This window comes from Gadus chalcogrammus, chromosome 5 (assembly GCF_026213295.1).
Source record: "Gadus chalcogrammus isolate NIFS_2021 chromosome 5, NIFS_Gcha_1.0, whole genome shotgun sequence".
NCBI lineage: Eukaryota > Metazoa > Chordata > Actinopteri > Gadiformes > Gadidae > Gadus > Gadus chalcogrammus.
Genome location: NC_079416.1, coordinates 18,670,342 through 18,693,167, shown reverse-complemented (window position 1 = coordinate 18,693,167; position 22,826 = coordinate 18,670,342). Strand labels below are relative to the sequence as shown.

General features: G+C 52.1%; 1 protein-coding gene across 1 annotated transcript in view; it reads right to left on the bottom strand.

Moving 5' to 3' along the window:
* Positions 1-22,826, bottom strand: part of uggt1 (UDP-glucose glycoprotein glucosyltransferase 1) — a 35,224-nt gene that overhangs the window by 6,209 nt on the left and 6,189 nt on the right. The window contains exons 8-33 of the mRNA XM_056589878.1: positions 22,249-22,324; positions 21,171-21,271; positions 18,630-18,729; positions 17,654-17,714; positions 15,056-15,147; positions 14,735-14,885; positions 13,790-13,909; positions 13,388-13,473; positions 11,702-11,837; positions 11,073-11,204; positions 10,495-10,659; positions 9,997-10,117; positions 9,653-9,751; positions 8,095-8,189; positions 7,359-7,565; positions 7,000-7,131; positions 6,565-6,695; positions 5,399-5,494; positions 4,967-5,069; positions 4,494-4,573; positions 2,816-3,005; positions 2,006-2,164; positions 1,684-1,769; positions 1,375-1,459; positions 1,012-1,100; positions 280-384 (exon numbers count right to left, since the gene is read on the bottom strand). Of these exons, the coding sequence (XP_056445853.1) occupies positions 280-384; positions 1,012-1,100; positions 1,375-1,459; positions 1,684-1,769; positions 2,006-2,164; positions 2,816-3,005; positions 4,494-4,573; positions 4,967-5,069; positions 5,399-5,494; positions 6,565-6,695; positions 7,000-7,131; positions 7,359-7,565; positions 8,095-8,189; positions 9,653-9,751; positions 9,997-10,117; positions 10,495-10,659; positions 11,073-11,204; positions 11,702-11,837; positions 13,388-13,473; positions 13,790-13,909; positions 14,735-14,885; positions 15,056-15,147; positions 17,654-17,714; positions 18,630-18,729; positions 21,171-21,271; positions 22,249-22,324 (2,998 nt within the window). The remainder of the gene's footprint in view (positions 1-279; positions 385-1,011; positions 1,101-1,374; positions 1,460-1,683; positions 1,770-2,005; positions 2,165-2,815; positions 3,006-4,493; positions 4,574-4,966; positions 5,070-5,398; positions 5,495-6,564; positions 6,696-6,999; positions 7,132-7,358; positions 7,566-8,094; positions 8,190-9,652; positions 9,752-9,996; positions 10,118-10,494; positions 10,660-11,072; positions 11,205-11,701; positions 11,838-13,387; positions 13,474-13,789; positions 13,910-14,734; positions 14,886-15,055; positions 15,148-17,653; positions 17,715-18,629; positions 18,730-21,170; positions 21,272-22,248; positions 22,325-22,826) is intronic.

The window sequence follows — 22,826 nt, the reverse complement described above, 5'->3', positions numbered from 1 at the left end:
GAGGATCCTCTAAACAGGTGACCCATCACTCACCTGAGGATCCTCTATACAGGTGACCCCATCACTCACCTGAGGATCCTCAATACAGGTGACCCATCACTCACCTGAGGATCCTCTATACAGGTGACCCATCACTCACCTGAGGATCCTCTATACAGGTGACCCATCAGTCACCTGAGGATCCTCTATACAGGTGACCCATCACTCACCTGAGGATCCTCTATACAGGTGACCCATCAGTCACCTGAGGATCCTCTATACAGATGACCCATCACTCACCTGAGGAATCTTTCGTACAGGTGACCCGATGCCACAGAGAAGATGTTGATGACGTCGTCCTTCTCCTGCTTGGGCTCCTCTGTCTTCACCCCGCCCGTGAACCCTCTGGAGGAAGGAAGGAGGGAGGGAGATATTAAAAACGAGAGCAAGGACGTTTGAATCTGTTCCCTAAACACAGATCTCAGGTCAACACGGATCTCAGATGGCAAGTTAACACAGATCTCCAGTGAACACGAGATCTCCAGTGAACACGCGATCTCCAGTGAACACGAGATCTCCAGTGAACACGAGATCTCCAGTGAACACGAGATCTCCAGTGAACACGAGATCTCCAGTGAACACGCGATCTCCAGTGAACACGAGATCTCCAGTGACATTATACCTGGTCGGAGAAGGTTCATTGTATGTTTTTATGTCCTGGCACTTAAAAATCGTTCTTAGCATTTTGTAGCGATTGATCCCAGCTCTCTTCGTTGTGTACGGGGAAGGGGTTAACCTAGCGGTTGTGAGTGCTTGGCACGTGGTTCTATGAACATCCTTACTGTACCGACAGCGATATATTGTTGTTTCTCTTCTTCTGACAAATGTACTGATTGTAAGTCGCTTTGGATAAAAGGGTCTCCTAAATGCAGACCGGGTACCCGGGGGTCCCAGTATAGACGGGGTGAGGGTGAGTGGTGTGGGGGGCCGTACCCGGGGGTCCCAGTGTAGACGGGGTGAGGGGGGCCGTACCTGGTCAGCGACTCCCAGAAGCCTGAGTCGTTCTCCGGGGTGCCGTCGCTCAACAGCTCCTCGCTCATCTTGTCCGCCTTCTTCTGCACCTGAGACCAGAACCATGACAGTCATGTCGACAGCTCTCGCTCTCTCTCTCTCTCTCTCTCTCTCTCTCTCTCTCTCTCTCTCTCTCTCTCTCTCTCTCTCTCTCTCTCTCTCTCTCTCTCTCTCTCTCTCTCTCTCTCTCTCTCTCTCTCTCTCTCTCTCTCTCTCTCTCTCTCTCTCTCTCTCTCTCTCTCTCTCTCTCTCTCTCTCTCTCTCTCTCTCTCTCTCTCTCTCTCTCTCCACACACAATACTTTGCAGACTGCTGGCCAACCGACCTTGACTTTGATGACCCTGGTCTTGAAGTTGTTCAACACCACGGTGATGTCATCGGAGTCTGCCGGGGAGTCTGTACCGTCATGGCTTCAATGAAGAAACATAGAAATACTACAAGTTAGATCGAGCACAAAAAAGGTACAAAGGTGCAAGGCCCCCGCAGCCAAACCCGTGTTGTGGACCATCTCGACGGTCGACAATGCTGGGGGCCCTCACCTGTCCTCCCCCCCCCTCTCACCGGTACGCTCCCTCACCCTCACCCCCTCCCCCCTCACCTGTCCCATCCTCACCTGTCCCCCCTCCCCGCTCACCTGTAGATCTTGTAGATGTCGTCTGAGCGTCCTTTCCTCAGCTTCAGGGTCCAGGCTCCGGGGTTGGCCTTCAGCTGGAAGTATCCCTGCAGAGAGCCAATCAGAACCCCTTATGACCCGCCTCTCACCTCCCCACCCAATCAGAACCCCTTACGACGCGCCTCTCACCTCCACACCCAATCAGAACCCCACACAATATGCCTCTCACAGTACACACCGGTAACATCAGAGCACTGAGAGGGCGCACAAAACACTCCTACTGCTACAACTCCTTTAAATGTTATTCTAGTAGGGGGGGGGGGGGGGGGGGGCCGTCACTCACCAGGTTCGCCATGACGATGGTGTCCACGATGACGGGCTCGGAGGCGGTCCCCAGGGTGAACTGCAGCCCGCGGGGGGGCTGTCCCGTGCTCACGTCGAAGCAGTGCCCCTCCAGGAGGAGGTGCTCCAGCTCGTACTGGGCCGCCACGATGCTGTCCACCTGGGGGGGGACGGGGGGGACGGGGACGGGGGGGACACACAGTGTTAGGTGCACGCCAGCTCTCCTGACTCACACTCAAACAGAAAGAGGACTGCATGTCAACGGGAGTAAGCGAGGGGAGGGAGGAGTACTAGAAAGAAAAGACCACAAATGTGTTTACAAATGTAAATTGGAGACTTTAAAGAGTATCAGATATGTTTAAAGATACTGGTGATCGGATAAATTAAATAGTTTTTTAGCATACTTAGTGCTAAAAAGAGAGTTAAGGCCTGGCTGTGCGTGCAACAGCACGTGTTCACCCCTAGAGGGAGCCCTCTGCAACAATAGCATGTGTTCACCCCTAGAGGGAGCCCTCTGCAACAATAGCTTGTGTTCACCCCTAGAGGGAGCCCTCTGCAACAATAGCTCATGTTCACCCCTAGAGGGAGCCCTCTGCAACAATAGCACGTGTTCACCCCTAGAGGGAGCCCTCTGCAACAATAGCTTGTGTTCACCCCTAGAGGGAGCCCTCTGCAACAATAGCTCGTGTTCACCCCTAGAGGGAGCCCTCTGCAACAATAGCTCGTGTTCACCCCTAGAGGGAGCCCTCTGCAACAATAGCTCGTGTTCACCCCTAGAGGGAGCCCCTGAAGCCCGACCGCAGCCCCGTACCTCCTCCAGGTAGATGTTGTCCAGGTCGTAGCGCGTGCCCACCGACTCCACCATCCAGCTCTCGGGCGTGTTGAGGTTCAGGGTGAAGAGGGGCGTCTGGGGCATGTCCAGGAAGCGGGCTAGGGGCCCCGCCGAGACACTGCCGTCCGCCTGGAACCCCACCTCCGGCTCCAGCACGTAGCGGTAGAAGCTAGGAGACGCAGGGGGGGCCGAGAGGAGGGGGGTTCAGAGACGCAGGACGGGAGGAGAGGAGGAGAGAGGGAGAGGGGAAGAGGGGGTACCAGGAGTGGGGGGAGAGGGGCCCCAGGACGGGGATGAGGGGGTACAGGACGGGGATGAGGGAGGGGGGTTCCAGGGAGAGTACGGGACGGTGGTCCAAACGCCAGAAAAAGTGAAAAGTGGACTCCAAAGAGTAGACTGAAAACGAGGGCAGATCGATGACAGACGATCGACTGTGACAAAGGACCTGCAGTGGAGGTCGACTGTATCGACGCTGTGTGCTACATTATTGAAATGATACGTTATCATATTTTATATTTTCAATTATGTAGCCCACAACTCAGAACGTCTTTAAAATGCCAACACTGCTGTCGGTTTGGTATTGTGGGTGACGTTAATCTTTGAGATTATGAAATCAATAACTGTGAATATATTGGAAATGGGCTCAATCAGAGTATTTTACAAGGGCACGCGTTCCCCTCTCGGCTTGGCGTTGAGGTAAACAGATAAACACTTCCTGACATCCTGATGGCTGTACCAGAGGTTAGAATGACACAGCTCGCACAGAGAGAAGTGCACCTTAATGATGGTGGCTTCATCAGCATGAGGTGGTGGTGGAGGTGACATTATAAACAGTGTCGTGTTCTTTGGAAAGGAACTCGAATCAGGATCGCTTTAACTCACTTTATTTGGTAAAGTTTTGAACTAGTCTCTATGAAGCAAAAGGAGGGGAATTGTGTTGGCACACGTGGAGATACACTTGGTAGGGCATCTGAAGGATGCGTTACCTGGAGCGTTCTAGCCCCCTGGGCTATGCGTTGTGACTTTAATACGGGGCAGGCGTGGACTCACTGATTGGCTAAGCATGGTGCTGAACTCCCGCCCCCTGGATACCCGTATGTGTCTTTATGCTGCTCCCTTGCGGCTATGTGTTGGCATTGCAACTTGGTTTGTGGCTATGTGCGGGAATTACACTTGTTCTTGTGGCCTTGAGCTTCTGGGTCTCTCGAACACCTGGGCGCTCGTGTCTCTAGAATTGGTCCATGAATGAATGGCTTCTTGTAGGGGCCGGACGCCTCCCTAGGATGGGGAAGGAGCCTCTCTAGTCGCCGAGGACATATGTGGCCTGTTGGTATGAATGTGTGAATTATGTTGTTATGTTAACAGGTGGAGGTGACTTTGTAAACTGGAGGAGGAGGTGAAGTGGAGGGGATGTTATAATTTGGAGGTGGAGGTGACTTTGTAAACTGGAGGTGGAGGTAATGTTATAATCTGGAGGTGGAGGGACATTATAAACAGGTGGAGGTGACTTTGTAAACTGGAGGTGGAGGTGTTGTTATAATCTGGAGGTGGAGGGGACATTATAAACAGGTGGAGGTGACTTTGTTAACTGGTGGTGGAGGTGATGTTATAATCTGGAGGTGGAGGTGACTTTATAAACAGGTGGAGGTGAGCTCACCTCTTGAGAGGCAGGTCTGACAGTTTGGATTGACAGTTCATGAAGACCCTCAGATTGATGTTCACCAGCTGCTTCAGAACCTAGGGGTCAAAGGTCGACCGGGCCGGGAGGAGGAAGGAAAGAAGGAGGGGCTAGTTAGGTTTGGATCACTCACAGCGACCTAGCCTGTTGCTTCATCTTCATCACTGGCCGTTGGCAACAACTCCTCTCAAGTAGTTTTGAGAGGATTAAGCAGCACAGATATAAAAAAAATAAAATAAAAAAATAAATAAAAATACATAAATACATCTATTAATGTTGATTCAGGCAAGGATATTTTACAAGCCAAGGGTTTCCTGCATGGTCAAAATGAGGGTCAAACTTGATTGATCAAAGAAGATCTTTAAAGACTGAAACTCTTGCCACGACCGGACCGGTCAGGACCGGAGAAGACCGGACCGGTCAGGACCGGACTGGACCGCGTGTGAACGTACCAGCAGCAGTGGAGCTACTTTCTGGGCGTCCCTGGTTACAGGATCCACCACGGCAACCACATCAAAGTAGACCTCCCCCTCTCTGGGCCGGATCTTCACAGCACTGAGAACACCACAACAACAACAACAACGACAACAACAACATCATCAACAACAGCCAATTAGCAGGGCAGCCAGATGGAGGCTGGGTGCATTTGGTGTGCGGAGAATATTGAGTTAGACGTTCGCTTTGATACGCTCTGAAAAAAGGTTTAATTGTGTCGAAGGAAAACTTCAGTTTGATATAATGTGATTATTTTACACCCAAAGTCAGTCAAAGGAGGATGCATGAGAAAAGTTCCAAGTCCCAAAAATATGAAAAAGGAAGAAACAACATAGGCATGTATAAATATATACAGTGTATATATTTGTACACACCCTGGTTTAGCTTACCTGAAGCGGTCGTCAGCGAAGCCGTACTCCACCCGGGCTTCTCCCTTGGGCTGAGCGGAGAGCAGAGCGTCCACCTTCATCACCAAGTCACTGGCCCTACTCCACACACACACACACACACACACACACACACACACACACACACACACACACACACACACACACACACACACACACACACACACACACACACACACACACACACACACACACACACACACACACACTGAGACTCCAGACCCAGTGAAGTGATGTCCACTACCCAGTGAGCTGATGTCCACTACCCAGTGAAGCGATGTCCACTACCCAGTGAAGTGATGTCCACTACCCAGTGAAGTGATGTCCACTACCCAGTGAAGTGATGTCCACTACCCAGTGAAGTGATGTCCACTACCCAGTGAGCTGATGTCCACTACCCAGTGAGCTGATGTCCACTACCCAGTGAAGTGATGTCCACTACCCAGTGAAGTGATGTCCACTACCCAGTGAAGAGATGTCCACTACCCAGTGACGGGATGTCCACTACCCAATGACGGGATGTCCACTACCCAGTGAAGCGATGTCCACTACCCAGGCAAGGTAATGTCTGAACGACAGTCAGGGAACCGCAGTAGCAGTCGTTTGGTCGTGGCCACAGATCATTAGCCACAAGTCTGCTCACATTTTTCAGTTTGATCGAAACTGAGGCCGTCATCAAATAGCTATAGCGCGAGTCAGCGACTTTACCTCGACCCGCGCTTCACCGTGACCGAGGTGACCTCGAGGCTGGGGGACTGCTGACTTAGCGGGCCCCCCCCCAGGGCCGAATTAACCAAGGGCCTCCCTTCTCCCCGCCCGGTGAGAAGGTCATCGCAGCAACACACACCAACTCCCCAACGTGTGTGTGAAAAAGTTAATGGGGGAGGTGATGGTGGTGATGTAGAAGAGAGGGTTTGGGGTGGAGGTGGTGGTGGTTATGGTGTTGGTGGGGGTGGTGGCTATGGTGGTTATGGTGTTGGTGGGGGTGGTGGCTATGGTGGTTATGGTGTTGGTGGGGGTGGTGGCTATGGTGGTTATGGTGTTGGTGAAGGTGTTGGTGTAAAGGTCTTGGTGGTGCTTGTGGTGATGATGGGTGGAGGTGCTGTAGAGTGGTGGTGGTGGTGGTGTGAGAGAGGAGAGGTGCTTACCGGTCCTCCTCGATTCCAAACTGCAAGACCTTGGTTTTGATTGGCTCTCCGGAGGTCTTGAGGATGATGCTCTCCAATAGGAGGAAGTCATCCTGGTTAAAGACCTCCTCCTCTCCCAGCGGACCAATGACCTGCAGGTACGGAGAGAGGCGGAGAGAGGCGGCAAGAGTTAACGTTGGTGCGAGTGAGCGAGGGGGGGCGAGTCAGCGACTGTGTAGATTAGCATGTAGTTAAGAGTAAGAAGTTTGCATGTGGTTGTACGAGTGTGTGTACAAGAGTGTTTGTGCAAGAGTGTGTGTTTGTAAGTGGGTGCAAGTGTGTGATAGTGTGTGCATGCGGTTGTGTGTAATTGTGTGATTGCAAGTGTGTGTAGGTGTATGCGTGCGTGCGTGCAAGTGTGCGTGCGTGCGTGCGTGCGTGTGTGTGCGTGCGTACTCTTCCGTTGCTGACCACGGCCCTCTGGCCCCTCCTCAGCTTCAGGGCGTGGCTGCAGTAGACGCTGTGTGACTGCAGGAAGTCCAGCTTGGGCCCGTCGTACGCGCTCTGGAACAGATCCATGTCCATCCCCTGTGGGGGGGGGGGGGGGGGGTGAAGAAAACATGGAGGCCGGGGTTAGAGCCTGGACACACGGACAATGCGGGTTCTATGTGTGTGACGTTTTCAATTGCGACACACAAATGCATGCACTCGCAAAGATTCACACACACGCACACACACACACACCACTCCTGTGAACACATGCCCACACACACACACACACACACACTCACACGAGCCCCACTCCCCCCCCTCACCCCGACGGCGAAGCTGCGTATGTCTGCGCCGGCCTCCAGCGCCCTGGCCGTGTCCTCCTTGGCCATCTTGGTGATGAAGTTCTTGGCGTTGTTGGCGGTCTGCGTCTGCATGGCCGCCCAGACGGCGCGCGCCACGCGGCTGCCCTCGGGCGTGACCGCCGCCGACGGGTTGTTGATCATCCCCAGACGCACGTTGTTGCTGCTTTTCTGTCGGGGGGGGGAGGGGAGGAGGAAGGGGGTCGTGTTCACAGCGCGGATGGCTTTCGTAGTGCCATGAACCTGCCCAGGCCGAGGTTCTAGTCGCCGTTGATCGATAGGCCGACGCCGTGAAGCTAGCGTCGGCTAACACGAGCTATTGCTGTGTTGTGATACCATTACCACCAACACGGGGGAATATAAACAGCAGCACAGCACTCTGCCTGCTCGTCCCCCTAGTGGCAGCGTGGCTGTGTTACATGCGTTTTAATATTCCATCTTCCTGGCGGACAGTGGCCTGCTATTTTATCTTGGGCTCAATGGATTTGATTTTAGAGAATCTTGCATTTTCTCACTTTCTGAAATACCTTTGCTGGTGTGTGTGCGTACATGTGTGTCATTATGTGTGCGTGTGTATGTGCATGTGTGTGAGCGTGGGTGCGTATGCAAGTATGTGCGTGCTTGCTTGCTTGTGTATGTGTGTGTGCTTGCTTGCATGCGTGCACGCATGTGTGTGCGTGCGTATGTGTGGGTGTGTCACCATGTGTTTGATGGCGTCGTAGAGCAGCTGGCGTCCGGACGGCTGGTCGAAGTCTCCCACCACCCAGAAGGTGACGGGACGGACGAAGCCATCATCTGGCAACAACAACAACAACAAGAAAGGAAGACAGTGGATGAGGTCATGGCCACAACCGGACCAATCAGAGGCAGGGCATGAGGGGGGAGGGCAGAGCATGAGGGGAGGGGGTGGGGCATGAGGGGAAGGGGAGTGGCCTTAGGGGGGAGGGCGGGGCATGAGGGGAGAGGGCGTGGCATGAGAGGGGAGGGCGGGGCATGAGGGGAGGGGGCGGGGCATGAGGGGAGGGGGCGGGGCATGAGGGGTGGGCGGGGCATGAGGGGTGGGCGGGGCATGAGGGGTGGGCGGGGCATGAAGGGGGAGGGCGGGCATGAGAGGGGAGGGCGGGCATGAGGGGAGGGGAGGAGGCGGGGCATGAGGGGAGGGGGCTGGGCATGAGGGGAGGGACGGGCATGACGAGGAGGGCGGGGCATGAGGAGAGGTGGGGCATGAGGGGAGGCGGGGCATGAGGGGAGGCGGGGCATGGGGGAGGGCCTCCATGGGGGAGAGGGCCGGGCTACAGAGGACTGAGGCCCATACTGTGGTGCGGAGGATGGAGGCGTGTGCCGGGTGAGGAGTCTTACAGCCGTGGTACAGCGCTGCCTCCTCTCACCCACACAACGGCTCAGACCTCACGCCCACGCCCCGTAACAATGCTACGCTCGTGCAGGTGGAACAAACCAAAACTAAAAAGAAGCTGGAAGTTAAATGAGGGCCGCGCGAACTGCCTATATATATATATATATAGGCTTCATAAGAATGTGCAGAGTGGGGTTAGGGAGCGATGCAAGTGGGTTACACAGGGGGGACTTCAGAGGGCCAACTCAGGTGAAGGAGGGATGTGGGATGGGAGACAGAAAGACACTGAAGCACACAGGGGTTGAAAGGTAGAAGTTAGACGTTGCCGCAGGCACGAGCAGTTCAAAAAGATTAAACCTGCACTCTGCCTCACATTTCTACTCCAGTGCAAGATCTCTGAAGTAGAATGATTTCTGAGAATAAACACCCTCATCCGAGCATCAGTCCCATCGGGGACATCCTTTTCTCTGAATCCATTTATTCTGGTCCGTACTTTTCCCCCTCGTTGTTGTCGACGTGCTTTCTTTAAATCCTTTGATTCCAGTCCACTTTTCCCCCCTGGTAGTCTGGAAATGATGAAGCTATAACCGCAGCTCAAACTTGAGCCACTAGAGGCTGCTGTTTGGATAACGTTCATAGTGCAGGTTTAAGGTTTAAAGAAGAAATAGCAGGAAAAGGGAAAAGAAAGGGAAAGTTTGCTTACTGTTGGCAGTCATCCCTGATTCAGAGAGGAGGGGGCAGGAGGGAGGAGGGAGGAGGGAGGAGGGGGAAGGCAGACGGATCATAAGACGGAGAGAAGGTGGAGAGAATAGATAGAACAAAGACATTATCCCCATTTGACTCGCCCCGTCCAAACCCCCTTTCCTCTCACTGAAGGAAACACTTGGAACACGAGCAGCGGTACCTTTCTTGGTCATGTAGTTCATGCTGTTGGCCACGGCCGTACTCCTTTGTTTGGTATCCAGGGTCGAGAAGCGGGCATAGTCGTCCACGAAGAAGTTGTCTACGAGAGAGAGGGAGGCACACCGAGAAATGGATTGACTGGAATCAAGCAGAAGAAATTGGCGTGTGCGTGTGTTTTTGTGTGTGTGTGTGTGTTTTTGTGCGTGTGTTTTTGTGCACGTGTGTGTTTTCGTGTATGTGTGTGTTTTCGTGCATGCGTGTGTGTTTTTGTGGGTGTGCGCGTGTTTTTGTGCAGGTGTGTGTGTCTTTGTGCGCGTGCGTGCACGTGCGCGTGTGTATCCTCACTGGTGTCGGACAGGTCCAGGTAGGTCCTGCTGGTGTCCAGGACTCGGGGGTTGATGCGCGGCACCACGTTGGGCTGGTTCATCATGAAGTCCACCACGTCGTGGTCGGTGGCCAGCTCCCCCTACAGGCCAACCAGGGAACAGCAGGGATTAGCGAGGCGGCTCTACTGCGGGCCAGGCAGTGCTGAACCACTCATGAAGAACACAGAGGGGTGCGTGCACCCTTGACCGCATTGAACATGAATTCGATTTTTCGACAACAAATGAGCTACAAGCAGAGTGAGCTTGTGTTTTCCTGAAAATGTATTCCTTTGTAACAGTGTGTGCGTGCACTTGCAAGTCCACCGCGTGTGTGTGTGTGTGCGTGTGTGTATGTGCACGTGTATGCACGTGTGTACACGTGTGTGTACGCGTGTGCACGTACGTGTGTGTACGTGTGTGCGAACATGCGTGCATACGGTACATGTGTGCGCACGTGTACGTGTGCGCGCGTGCGTACCAGGTAGACGGCCCTCTGGAAGAAGGTGGTGGTCTCGAGGATCTTGTGCATGGTGACGGTCTCCAGCTCGTCGGGGTCCAGCTGCTCCCGCTGGAAGGGCATCCCGTTGTACATCACCACGGGCAGCGGCCCCAGCCCCGTCTGCGAGTAGTAGCCCCGCCCCTCCTGGGGGACCGCGGCCGGACACAGCGGCGTTGGGTTAGCTTTCGGCCAGTATGCTTTACGCAGCTAATATTCAATGTTACGTTTCAAAACGAGAGATGTTCCGATACCATTCTTTCTTTCCCGACACCTGAAGTTCGAACTTATACCTATCGGCCGATCTGGAGTATATAGCGATACAGCCTCTAGCCTTGTAAGGGTTCTCTTGCAATGACGGTGATGTAAAGTGGGTTCACTTACTGTCCACAAAATGCATCTACATTTTTACTCTGACTGTGCCCATCAACATCATTTATGGATACTTTATGTTCTTCATTTTGTATCTTCTTCATGTTACAACGCATTGCACCGAATTCCCGGCGTGGGCTCCGAGAGACAGAGAGCGAGAGCGAGAAAGAGAGAGGCCGACGACTCACCTTCCTGTTGGCCTCGTAGCTGGAGTCGGCTCCCAGGATGCTGCTGACCTCCACGTAGGGGTACCTCTTCTCCAGCACCTTCACCACGTCACCCACGCTCAGCCGCCCCCCCGGCACCACCTGGTTGAACATCTGGTGGGGATGGAGGGAGGGAGGGAGGGAGGGAGGGAGGGACAGAGGGGGGTTAGGGCTCGACATTTGGGTCACAGTTGAGACAGAACGAGAGCGAGCACGCTCGCGCGAGAGAGATCCTAAGATGCAAAAGAAACAAAACTAAGTAAGACAGGACCAGATGGGTGCGAGCGAGGAGGAAGAGAAAGAGAGAGGAAGAGGAGAAAGACGCAGAAAGACATGAGAGCTGGGGGAAAGGCATGAACACTGACGACAAGATGGTCGGTGATGAACTGAACGAGTAAAAAGATAGATTTGTAGCAATACAGAGCAGGAGACATCAAAGAGACGGATGAGGTGATCATATGAGGAAATTCTACACATGTACAACAGTTTTATAGCCTTTTAACTGTATGGGCGACTGTATCCAAATACATTCAACCTGTTAGCAGCAACCCCAACCACCACACTATCCTCCTCCTCCCACACACACACACACACACTCTCTCTGAACTCACGGATATGACGGCCTCGAAGGCGCTCTGGCTGTCCACCTCGTGGCACATGTAGTGGTAGGCCCGGACCAGCGCCACACCCGCGTCCTCCATCCCGTCCACGTCGTCCTCGTCCGACACCACGAACACCAGGCCTATCCTGGGGACACACACACACAGGACCACAGGCTGTTGGTCTGAGGGACACACACACACACACACACACACACACACACACACACACACACACACACACACACACACACACACACACACACACACACACACACACACACACACACACACACACACACACACACACACACACACACAAAAAGAAAAGTAGTATCGGCTCTAAATATCGGTATCGGCTAAGGCTGATGAAAAAATATCGGTATCGTATCGGCCCTAAAAAATCCGTATCGGTCGATCCCTAACACACACACACACACGCACACACACACACACACACACACACACACACACACAGGACCACAGGCCGTTGGTCTGAGGGACACACGTACACACACACACACACACACACAGGACCACAGGCTGTTGGTCTGAGGGACACACACACACGCACACACACACACACACACACAGGACCACAGGCTGTTGGTCTGAGGGACACACACACACGCACACACACACACACACACACACGCACACACAGGACCACAGGCTGTTGGTCTGAGGGACACACAAACACACACACACAGGACCACAGGCTGTTGGTCTGAGGTACACACACACACACACACACACACACACATACACACACAGGACCACAGGCTGTCTGTCTGACACCAGGAACACCAGGCCTATCCTGGGGTTGACACCACCAACCCCAGGCCTGGGGACATCAGGCTGTCGGGAGGGGCGGCTTTCCCGTGTGAACTATAAAATACTTGATACCGCGCTTCTCGTGGCAGTGGCCACTCAAAGCTCTCGACAATGTTGCCTAACATTTTCTTATTCATGCACACATTCACACACCGACGGCGGTGACAACCACGCAAGGCGACAGCCGGCTCGTCGGAAGCAGTAAGGGTGAGGTGTCTTGCTCAGGGACACCTAAACACAAATACGGATCAACTGGATGAAATGCGTTGCATAAAGGCAGATCAACTCGATGAACCATGTAGGCCGGGTCTACGCCGTGCAGCGACCCAGGTTAGATGGCGAACTTTGACCTTTCTCTGTTCATCCATGAAGGCACCAAAGTCAATGCAAATATATCACTCTAAAAATGTTTTCATTTGTTCTCACTTTGAGGATTGCTCGTGGGGTGAGACGCAACGGTTCAGAATCAGAGCGGCGCATAATCAGTGTGCAAACAAACCTCCCAAGATGCATTGCGTCACAAAGGAGGCAGAGAGATCCCTGAATGACAGGGCGTTCGCACGGCAGATTATCTGAGCTTCCTGCCTTCAGACTTTCATTTGGAAAACGTGAGGGAGCATTTTGTGTTTCACAAATGGATCTTAATTAAAACACTGCAACGTTTCTGAAAGGCTCACAATGACGCGTACCCGCGCTCAAGCGGAGGTAAACAAGAAGGTAAACAAGATGTAAACAAGAACGGTATTAGTGCGATTCCTAATTCCGGTTGATTATCATCCCAACAACAAAACCAACAAATTTCCGAAAAAGCAAACATGCACACGCACAGCATGAGCACAAAGACACACACACGCACACACGTACCTCAGTGGGATGTTGTTTGTGTAGAACATCTCAGCGACATTAAGAAGTTCTGCAGCGTTTTCCTGATTTGGGTCCAGAACAATAACCTGGAACACACACAAGAACGCACACACACAGAAAAAGTTACAGGAAAGGCTTCCAGCGTTGCATATAACCACACACACACACACACACACACACACACACACACACACACACACACACACACACACACACACACACACACACACACACACACACACACACACACACACACACACACACACACGCTTTCTCTTCTGACATCACTGAAACCTTTGCTTCCTGTTTGTCACCACATGACAGCACAACACGCTTGCTGAGGGGTGACCTGGGACCCCAGGAGGGTGGGGGGGGGGGGGGGGGGGGGTGACGACGCCTCACCAGGTTGTGGAAGTTCTTGCGGATCTGTCGGATGACCCCGGGGAAGGTGGGCCTCAGCAGCTCCTGGACGTTGTAAGGCCAGGAGCTGTAGCGGTGGTCCGTCTCCAGGTTGTTGATCCACTGACCAGGGGGGCGCACAGACAGACAGATGGAAAGACAGACGGATGGACGGACGGACAGATAGACAGATAGGGAGACAGGACAGAAAGAAAGACAGACAGATGGATGGAGAGACAGACAGACAGACGGAGAGACAGACAGACAGACAGACAGAAAGACAGACAGACAGAGAGGGAGGGAGACAGACAGAGAGGGAGACAGGACAGAAAGACAGACAGACGGATTGGAGAGACAGACAGACAGAAATGCAAAAGAGAAGGTGTTTCAGTATAATCACCTATCAGGAGGTATGAAGAGCATGATGAGTATCAGGGGGTAGGAGGAGTATCAGGGGGTAGGATGAGTATCAGGGGGTAGAATGAGTATCAGGGGGTAGAATGAGTATCAGGGGGTAGAATGAGTATCAGGGGGTAGAATGAGTATCAGGGGGTAGAATGAGTATCAGGGGGTAGAATGAGTATCAGGGGGTAGAATGAGTATCAGGGGGTAGGATGAGTATCAGGGGGTAGAATGAGTATCAGGGGGTAGAATGAGTATCAGGGGGTAGAATGAGTATCAGGGGGTAGAATGAGTATCAGGGGGTAGAATGAGTATCAGGGGGTAGAATGAGTATCAGGGGGTAGGATGAGTATCAGGGGGTAGGTTGAGTATCAGGGGGTAGGATGAGTAACAGGGGGTAGAATGAGTATCAGGGGGTAGAATGAGTATCAGGGGGTAGAATGAGTATCAGGGGGTATGATGATTATCAGGGGGTAGAATGAGTATCAGGGGGTAGAATGAGTATCAGGGCTATGACGAGTACGAAGAACATCCCGGGGTCCTCACGTTGATGGCCGGGTGGCGGATGTCGACGGCGTAGTCCGAGTCCGACGGCTGCACGTTGAGCTTCAGGACGTCGTGGATGTGGGGCGTGTCCACGTGCAGCGAGCGCAGGCCCTCCATCACGGTGGTCTCGCTGCGGAGCACCTCGAACACACTGGGGGGGGGAGGGAGGGGGAGGGAGACGTCAAAAGATGTAGCACGAAGCGTAGTGCGTGAGTTCTGACCCCCCTCCCCCCGGCCGCGGCGGTAGGTAGTGCGGCCTGTGGATTTAGCAGGATGGCATAGATGGGCCGCGGTGGGGACTGGACTGCAGTCGGGTTCTACCTGAAGATGTCTTGCGTGTCCAGGTCGATGTGCAGCCCGTTGATGAACAGGGCAGAGTCCCCCGGCTGCAGGCCCAGAGAGCCCTTAAATAACTATAGAGGGAGGGAGGGAGAGATAGAGGAATATGTATTAGTCAAGGCATTCCGACAGCCCCCAGGTCATGTTCTGCTGCCGTGTCCGGGTTGGACCTTGACGAGCCACGAGCGACAGAGCCGTGAGAGGCTGTTGCCAGGCGGGGCTTGGCCCCCTGACAGACGGTGTCTCCTGGAGGTCAGGGAGAGCAGCACGCAATCAGGGCCGCTGACACTGACAGCTCTGTATAGAGCAATCAGACTCACGGTTTACACCAATCTAATTATCAGAGAAACGTGTGTCTATGAAGTGAGAGAAAGTGCCTTTGGGAAGCCTTCAGAGAGAGAGTGTGTGTGTGTGTGTGTGTGTGTGTGTGTGTGTGTGTGTGTGTGTGTGTGTGTGTGTGTGTGTGTGTGTGTGTGTGTGTGTGTGTGTGTGTGTGTGTGTGTGTGTGTGTGTGTGTGTGTGTGTGTGTGTGTGTGTGTGTGTGTGTGGGTGGGTGGTGTGTGGGTGGTGTGTGTGTGTGTATGTGTGCACGGACAGGAAAGCTCAGAGTCATTTGGCACAGTCAAATCCCATTACAGAGAAACAAAGACGTCCGATTAATCATTTCTGCCGACACCACAATCACAACCAGACATGATTATCACAAATATCATTCATCCTGTTGAAACACTGCAGGAGCCTCGGAGAGAGAGGGAGGGAATGAGGGGGGAATTAGAGGCAGGTAAGATTGAGAGTGAGAGTGTGGGAAAGGGAGGGGAACAAAAAAAACACGAGGATTCTATGGCGCAATTCTATCTGGAGCAAGCGTGCGTCTGGGTTTGTGTGTCGGCTGCACAGCCAAACTAGCGAAAGAGAAAACAATATAAAAAAAACTGATGTAATAATGGCTTCCTGTGGAACGCACAAAGGCTCCCTCTAATTACCACACTGCTGCTGTTGTTTGCAACCCGAGGGGGAGGAAAGGACGAGAGGTGAGAAATAAACACTGAGATTGAGAGGAACACAGAGAGAGAGAGACGGAGGGGAGAGGGGGAGAGAAGCCGAGAGAGATGGAGGCAGAGAGAGTGACCGGGAGAGAGAGTGAGAGAGATAGAGAGGCCGACGGAGAGGGAGAGGCCAAGGGAGAAACCGCGAGAGAGACACAGAGAGACCGAGAGAGAGGCCGAGACGGAGAGACAGAGAGGCGGAGAGACAGAGAGGCAGAGAGAGAGAGAGAGAGAGAGACACAGAGAGAGAGAGAGACAGAGAGACCGAGAGAGAGGCCGAGACGGAGAGACAGAGAGGCAGAGAGAGAGAGAGAGAGACACAGAGAGAGAGAGACCGAGAGAGAAAGAGAAGGGGTGAGTTAGGCACATCAAGTGTTGGCAACCTAAACTCGTTTTCATCGAAGGTGTTGCGTTGCAATTCTTCACACCGTCGGAGTCGCACAAAACCGAAAGCAAACAAAGTTAAACGAACAAAAGCGCGAGGTGAAGTTCTGCGGCCCGTTGATGAACAGAGGTAAAGTTAAAAGCAAATAAAAACTAAATGGCCCCCAAAAGGAGAGCGAGCTCTCTCCTACCGATATTGCTTTGTGCTGATGGCGGGCCAACGGCTAACGGGGACACAGCGGCGTCGGTGTATAATTACACCATCCATCCCCCCTCCCTGCTCCACCAGTGGATTATATTAGGGAGCGCGCCTCCTTAATCCTTTATTGTAACCTACAATTAAAGACAGCCCCGTCAGCAGCCGGGGAAAGCTGCCGGAACGCTCAATAAAGAGTTGGAACAAGAGCAAGGAGCCAGAAAGGAGGGCAGCCATTTAAACACACAAACAGAGACAGAGAGGTCCATCCAGAGCATTGGGAGAGAGAGACAGACGCACACACAGAGAGAGAGACAGGCACACTGAGAGAAAGACGAGAGAGAGACAGACGCAGAGAGAGAGATAGATGCAGAGAGAAGAGAGAGAGAGAGAGAGAGAGAGAGAGAGAGAGAGAGAGAGAGAGACGCAGAGAGAAAGAGACGCAGAGAGAGAGAGAGAGAGAGAGAGAGGAAAGACGCAGAGAGAGACGCAGAGAGACAGAGAGAGAGAGAGAGAGAGAGAGACAGAGAGACAGAGAGAGAGAGAGAGAGATCCATCTAGATGATCGGGAGACACACTCACCGCGGGCACTTCTCTGGACAGTAGCGGACACTGAGCCAGGGAAGGATTAATGGATGGAGTGGGTGGATGGAGGGAGAGATAATGGATGGAGTGAGTGGGCTGATGGAGAGCGAGAGACTGATGGATAGAGGGACGGGGGGAGAGATGAAGAGACCGCTGCGGGATAGAGGGAGTGTTGGATGGAAGACGGAGGGAGGGAGGGAGGGAGGGAGGGAGGGAGGGACAGATGGGGGAGGTAGAGATGGATGAAGAGATGGAGGTGGTAGGGGGAGAGGGGAGGAGAGACGCAGAGGATGGGTGGAGGAGAGACAGCAGGAGGGCGGAGGCAACAATGCAGTGAACGTTGTGTGGGAGGAGACGGCCAAGAGTTACCTTCTGGTTCTCCTCGATCTCTTTGCGGACCTCGGCGCTGACCACCGTCTTGGTGATGGACCTGAGGAGAGGCGCCAGAACCGTTAGAATCCACCAGGAAGACGGGCGCCAAGGGAAGTCAACACATGAGAGAGTGGTGGCGGTGGTAAAGTGAATACAACGAGTCACGGTATGATCGGATAAATGGTTGAGGTTAAAGTGACAACGTGTACGACTTGCTGAAATATATAATAATTACTTGGATTTATATAGCGCCTTTCATAGCACCCAAGGTCGCTTTACAAAAAGGGTCTTGGTGAAAAGGAATTTTTTGAGGTGCTGTTTGAACATTGGCATATTTATATAAATAGACAAGTTTTTGTACAATTAACTAGCTAGCTACAAAACGCAACATCAATTTCCCTTCTAAACCTCATATTATATTTTAGCTAGCATCGCTCTGGCGGTGCTAGCTACATGCTCTGGCACTGCTAGCCTCATGCGCTGGCGATGCTAAGCTACACGCTCTGGCGCTGCTAGCTACATGCTGTGGCTGTGCTAAGCCACATGCTCTGCTGATGCTAGCTACATGCTATGGCTAAAGAGGGGCACAGGTACTAGGATTCCTATTGGTGGATAGTCCCAGCTGAGTGTGGACTAAAGAGGGGAACAGGTACTAGGATTCCTATTGGTGGATAGTCCCAGCTGAGTGAGCACTGCAGCACGTTTTCCTTTGTCTGTTGGTTGTTAAGGATTGATGTTGGCAACCGCCTCAAGAGGGAGGGGTCTTGCTCGCACAAAAAGCAGCGTTAAAGTTTTTTTACATTCTGCTGAGTAAATGCTAGCCACCGATAGAAGTGCAAATCGTCTTTAAAAACTTTATTGATGTGATGGCCAAGCAGTAGTGATTGTTCATTTGACTCCGCTACAACTACCTAATACATCTTTTGACTGTGAAGCAGAGCACACAAAGTGAAGCGTAGTTTAGTATGTGTACCTCGCCTTGGTGGGGAAGTTCTGACTCAGGTCTCTCATCACATTGAGGGCTTCTGCAGCCGGGGCTGAGAGGATACGAGCAGCCGTCTGGAAACTCAGATCTGGGAGAGAGGGGGAGAGAGGGGGAGGGAGAGGGAGAGACAGACAGACAGGCAGACAGACAGACAGATAGGGGCGAGAGAAGGAGTACGTTAGTCAACTCGGGGCTTCAAAGAGGAAGCTCTCCAGTGAAAAACAGTAGCACCATGGCCAGACGAGAAGAGAGAAGAAAGGGTTATTGCAAAGTGCAGAGTGCAATATCGGCAGTAGGCGTAGGCGGCAATGTGGGGAATATAAAAAGAACCCTTAAAAAAGGATGAAACTCTGCCGCGAGGAACACATCATCCCCTCGTAAAGTTCACGGAACATATGAGAAAGGCTGGTCGGGGCACAGGGGGGGGAAATATAATCAAAAAACAATCCAGAGGAGCTTGGGGGAGGGGGGGGGGGGGGAGGAGGAGCTGTTCACATGTGTTATTATTTGCAGCAAGGAGGAACAGAGGAGGAGAGAAGGGGAGGCAAGGAGGTGACGGAGGAGGAGGAGGAGGAGAGGAGGCAAGGAGGTGACGGAGGAGGAGGAGGAGGAGGAGGAGAGGAGGTGACGGAGGAGGAGAGGAGGTGACGGAGGAGGAGGAGGAGGAGGAGGTGACGGAGGAGGAGAGGAGGTGGGGGAGGAGGAGGAGGAGAGGAGAGGAGGTGACGGAGGAGGAGGAGGAGGAGGAGGAGGAGGAGGAGAGGAGGTGGGGGAGGAGGAGGAGGAGGAGGAGGAGAGGAGGTGACGGAGGAGGAGGAGGAGGAGAGGAGGTGACGGAGGAGGAGGAGGAGGAGGAGGAGGAGAGGCAAGGAGGTGACGGAGGAGGAGGAGGAGGAGGAGGAGAGGAGGTGGGGCTGGTTGAACGATTGATCAAATTCAAATCAAAATCACGATGTAATGGAACACGATATGCAAATCGCAAAGGCTTCATTTTAAATAAATAAAGAAGTTATAATATCAATTCATGTCAGCACATCGGCCTGGGCTAAAGAAAAGAGCAGTTCATATGTCGACTGCTTCCCATGCAGTGTTGGTCCTACTGAAGCATGATTTATTGCTTGTTTAGTGAATAACACGGAACATAAGGAACTTAATAAATGAAAATAAAAAACTGCATATTAAATCGCAACCGCAATATTGGTAAAAAATAAATCGTAATTTGTATTATTTCCAAATCGTTCAGCCCTAAGAGGAGTTGGGGTTCGGAGGAGAGGAGGGGGAGGAAGAGGAGGGTTAAGGAGGTAAAGACGTGAGGAGGAAGAGAGTGTAGGAGAAGAGGATGCGAGGTGAGAAGTAGGCAAGGAGAGGAGGATGCGAAGAGAGGAGAGAGGAGAGAGGAGCAGAAGTTGTATTCAGGACTATGCAGCAGGACTCTCTACAGCAGTGCTGTAGCGGCAGTGATGGCTGGCCCCTGGGGGCCAGGCACTGGCTCCAGCGTCTCTGTAAACAGCCTGAGCTAATGAGACCCAGTGGGTTTGGAGATAACGACGGCAGCCATGACAGTGGGCTTCCTCCCCCCCCACCAAACGTCTACCGCTTATCTCGTCTGTTTAGAGGCCAAACACTGGTGCAATGGTCAGCAACTGGATTCAACTATTCTATCTCTATCTCTTCTGTTTAGAGGCCTACCACTTCTTGCTTACGTGACTTGATTCAACCAACATCTATCACCGTCTACAGAGATATGTATATAGATATTTTTTATATTTATTGATTATGTGCTAAACTGTATTTATTTAAAACATAGATTTTTTAAAAATGTTTTATGAAGGAAAGGAAAAACAATGGTTAAATGTCTGTAATCCTGCATTATTGATGTAGGAAATGTATACTTTTTTTTTATCTTCGATTTTGTCTCGTCAAATGGATCGTGATTGGAATTTCTGTTTGTCTTTGCCAAGACGAACCAAAGAGTCATCGCTCCTTCAGCGTTTGATGCACAACACTATACACTGAACAAGTTGGCTAGCGGTGTCAACCAGAGTCTGAAAATTATGAGGTATTTCATATTTTGCAGAAAAACGTTTGTGTGGCACTTTGGTGGACCGAGACAGGCAGTTCGATTGGAAAGGTCCATAGAAACAAGGGCCTCTTATAAGAGACCTACAGCCAATGAGACCTACAGCCTATCACAGCAATGAGACCTACAGCCAATCACAACCATAAGACCTAAAGCCAATCACAGCAATGAGACCTACAGCCAATCACAGCAATGAGACCTACAGCCAATCATAGCAATAAATCGTGTGACAGTGAGCTGAAGTTATATTCGGGAGGCAAGGCAAACACATCTTTCTTATTAACAGGTGCTTTAAGTGAAGTTACATGTTCTTCTTTTAGAGAAAATATACCCCCCCCCCCTCCACCTCACTGATGAGGGAGACGCAATAAGAAACAGATGAAAGGAGAAGATGGGAAAAGAAGAGCATCAAAAAAGAAGCGGAGGCAGAAGACGGACGAAAGGCCAACCTTGCATCTGCCAGACTTTGAGGGGAGCCATCTCATTGGTGCTCTCCACCAGGTGTTTCCTCAGCTCCTTCAGCTGCTCCTTGATCTCTGGATACAACGTCCTGGAGACAGAGAGACACAGCGGGAAACGGATGAGACAGAGACAGAGAGCGAGAGAGGGAGAAGGCCATGGCCACAATGACGAGCGAGAGAGATACATGGATGTAAACGGAAAACAAAAAGAGATAGGCGTGAGAGTAAGGATGAAACCAAAGGGAAGGGCAAAAGAAAGGAGGAGCAGGGAGAGGGAGAGGTAGAGAGAGGGGAAGATGGAGACAGAGGAGACAAACGAATAAGGAAATAGGACCAGACAGACGAGAGGCGAGAGAGACAGAAGAGACAGAATAAAGAGGTTTAAAAGACGGGACGGGCAGTAAGGAAATTAAGAAGGACAAAGCATGATGGAGAAACGGAGAGACAGACAAACACAAAAGAAACATTGGTAATAAAGACAGCAGGAGACATTGTTGCCTCAGATCGATGGATCACTGTAACTAGAATAAATGACTGGATATAAATTCCTAAACAGATAAGGAAACAGTTGCTGCCGGAAGGGGTTAGTCTAACCCCAAACCCAACCCTAATCCACAGAGGGCAGAACAGGGGGGGGGGACACGGCTGCATGATGTGATGAGAGACAGACGGAGAGTGAGCGAGAGAGAGAGACTGACAGACACAGATAGAGAGAGACAGAGTCAGACAGAGAGTGACAGACAGAGCGAGCCGGAGAGTGACGGAAACAGATAAAGCTAGAGAGAGTGACTGACAGAGAGAGCGACAGAGAGAGAGAGACTTAGAGCGTGAGAGCAAATAAGGGGGGGGAAAGACTGAATGTGATCGAGAGGGAGACAAAGTGAGAGAGAGAGATAAATAAGGAAGGAAATGACTGCATGATGTTATGAGAAAGAGGGACAGACAGACAGAGAGAGACAGACAGACGGAGACTACCGCCCACACAGGACGGGTGCAGTTAGTTGGAAGTTCAGCTGCTGATTATTCATGGAGACTGGGTGGGTGGGGGGGGGGGTTCACAACTCACTTGAGCTTTCCAAAGAGGAACCCCTGGACCTCGTCCACTGGGTCGTTCTCGATCATGGTGGCGTTCACCTCCGCCCCTGGAGACCACAGATCAATTTGAAATACACCCGGAGGTAAACCCCAGACCACACCGTCGCCCTCTCTGTGCGCGTGTGTGCGTGCGAGAGATGTTCCGATACCACCAGTAAGGCGATCCCGAGAATATGCCGATACAGCTTCTAGCATTGTTACTACCAAATGCACAAGTCGGTTCACTTCCTGTCGAGAAAATATTTTTTTCAGAGCTAGAACATTTACATTTATAATCTGGAATTAGAAGAATACATTTGCATTCTTGTAGTTCAGCGTGAGCATCCATGTTTTCCGACTTGGTAGCTCGAACGCACATGGGTCGGAGATTACACGTTTCCCATTCCAACTTTCAACCTCCGGCGACCGCTGACGAACGCAGCATTACAACGCCGTGTTTCAGACGTTCCCTGCCTGGGAAGTAAAGGAGCCAATCCTGTGATTGTATCGGATCGGTGTACGGACTTGCGCAATCGCCAATATCCAATACCGCATTTTAGGCTGGATAGG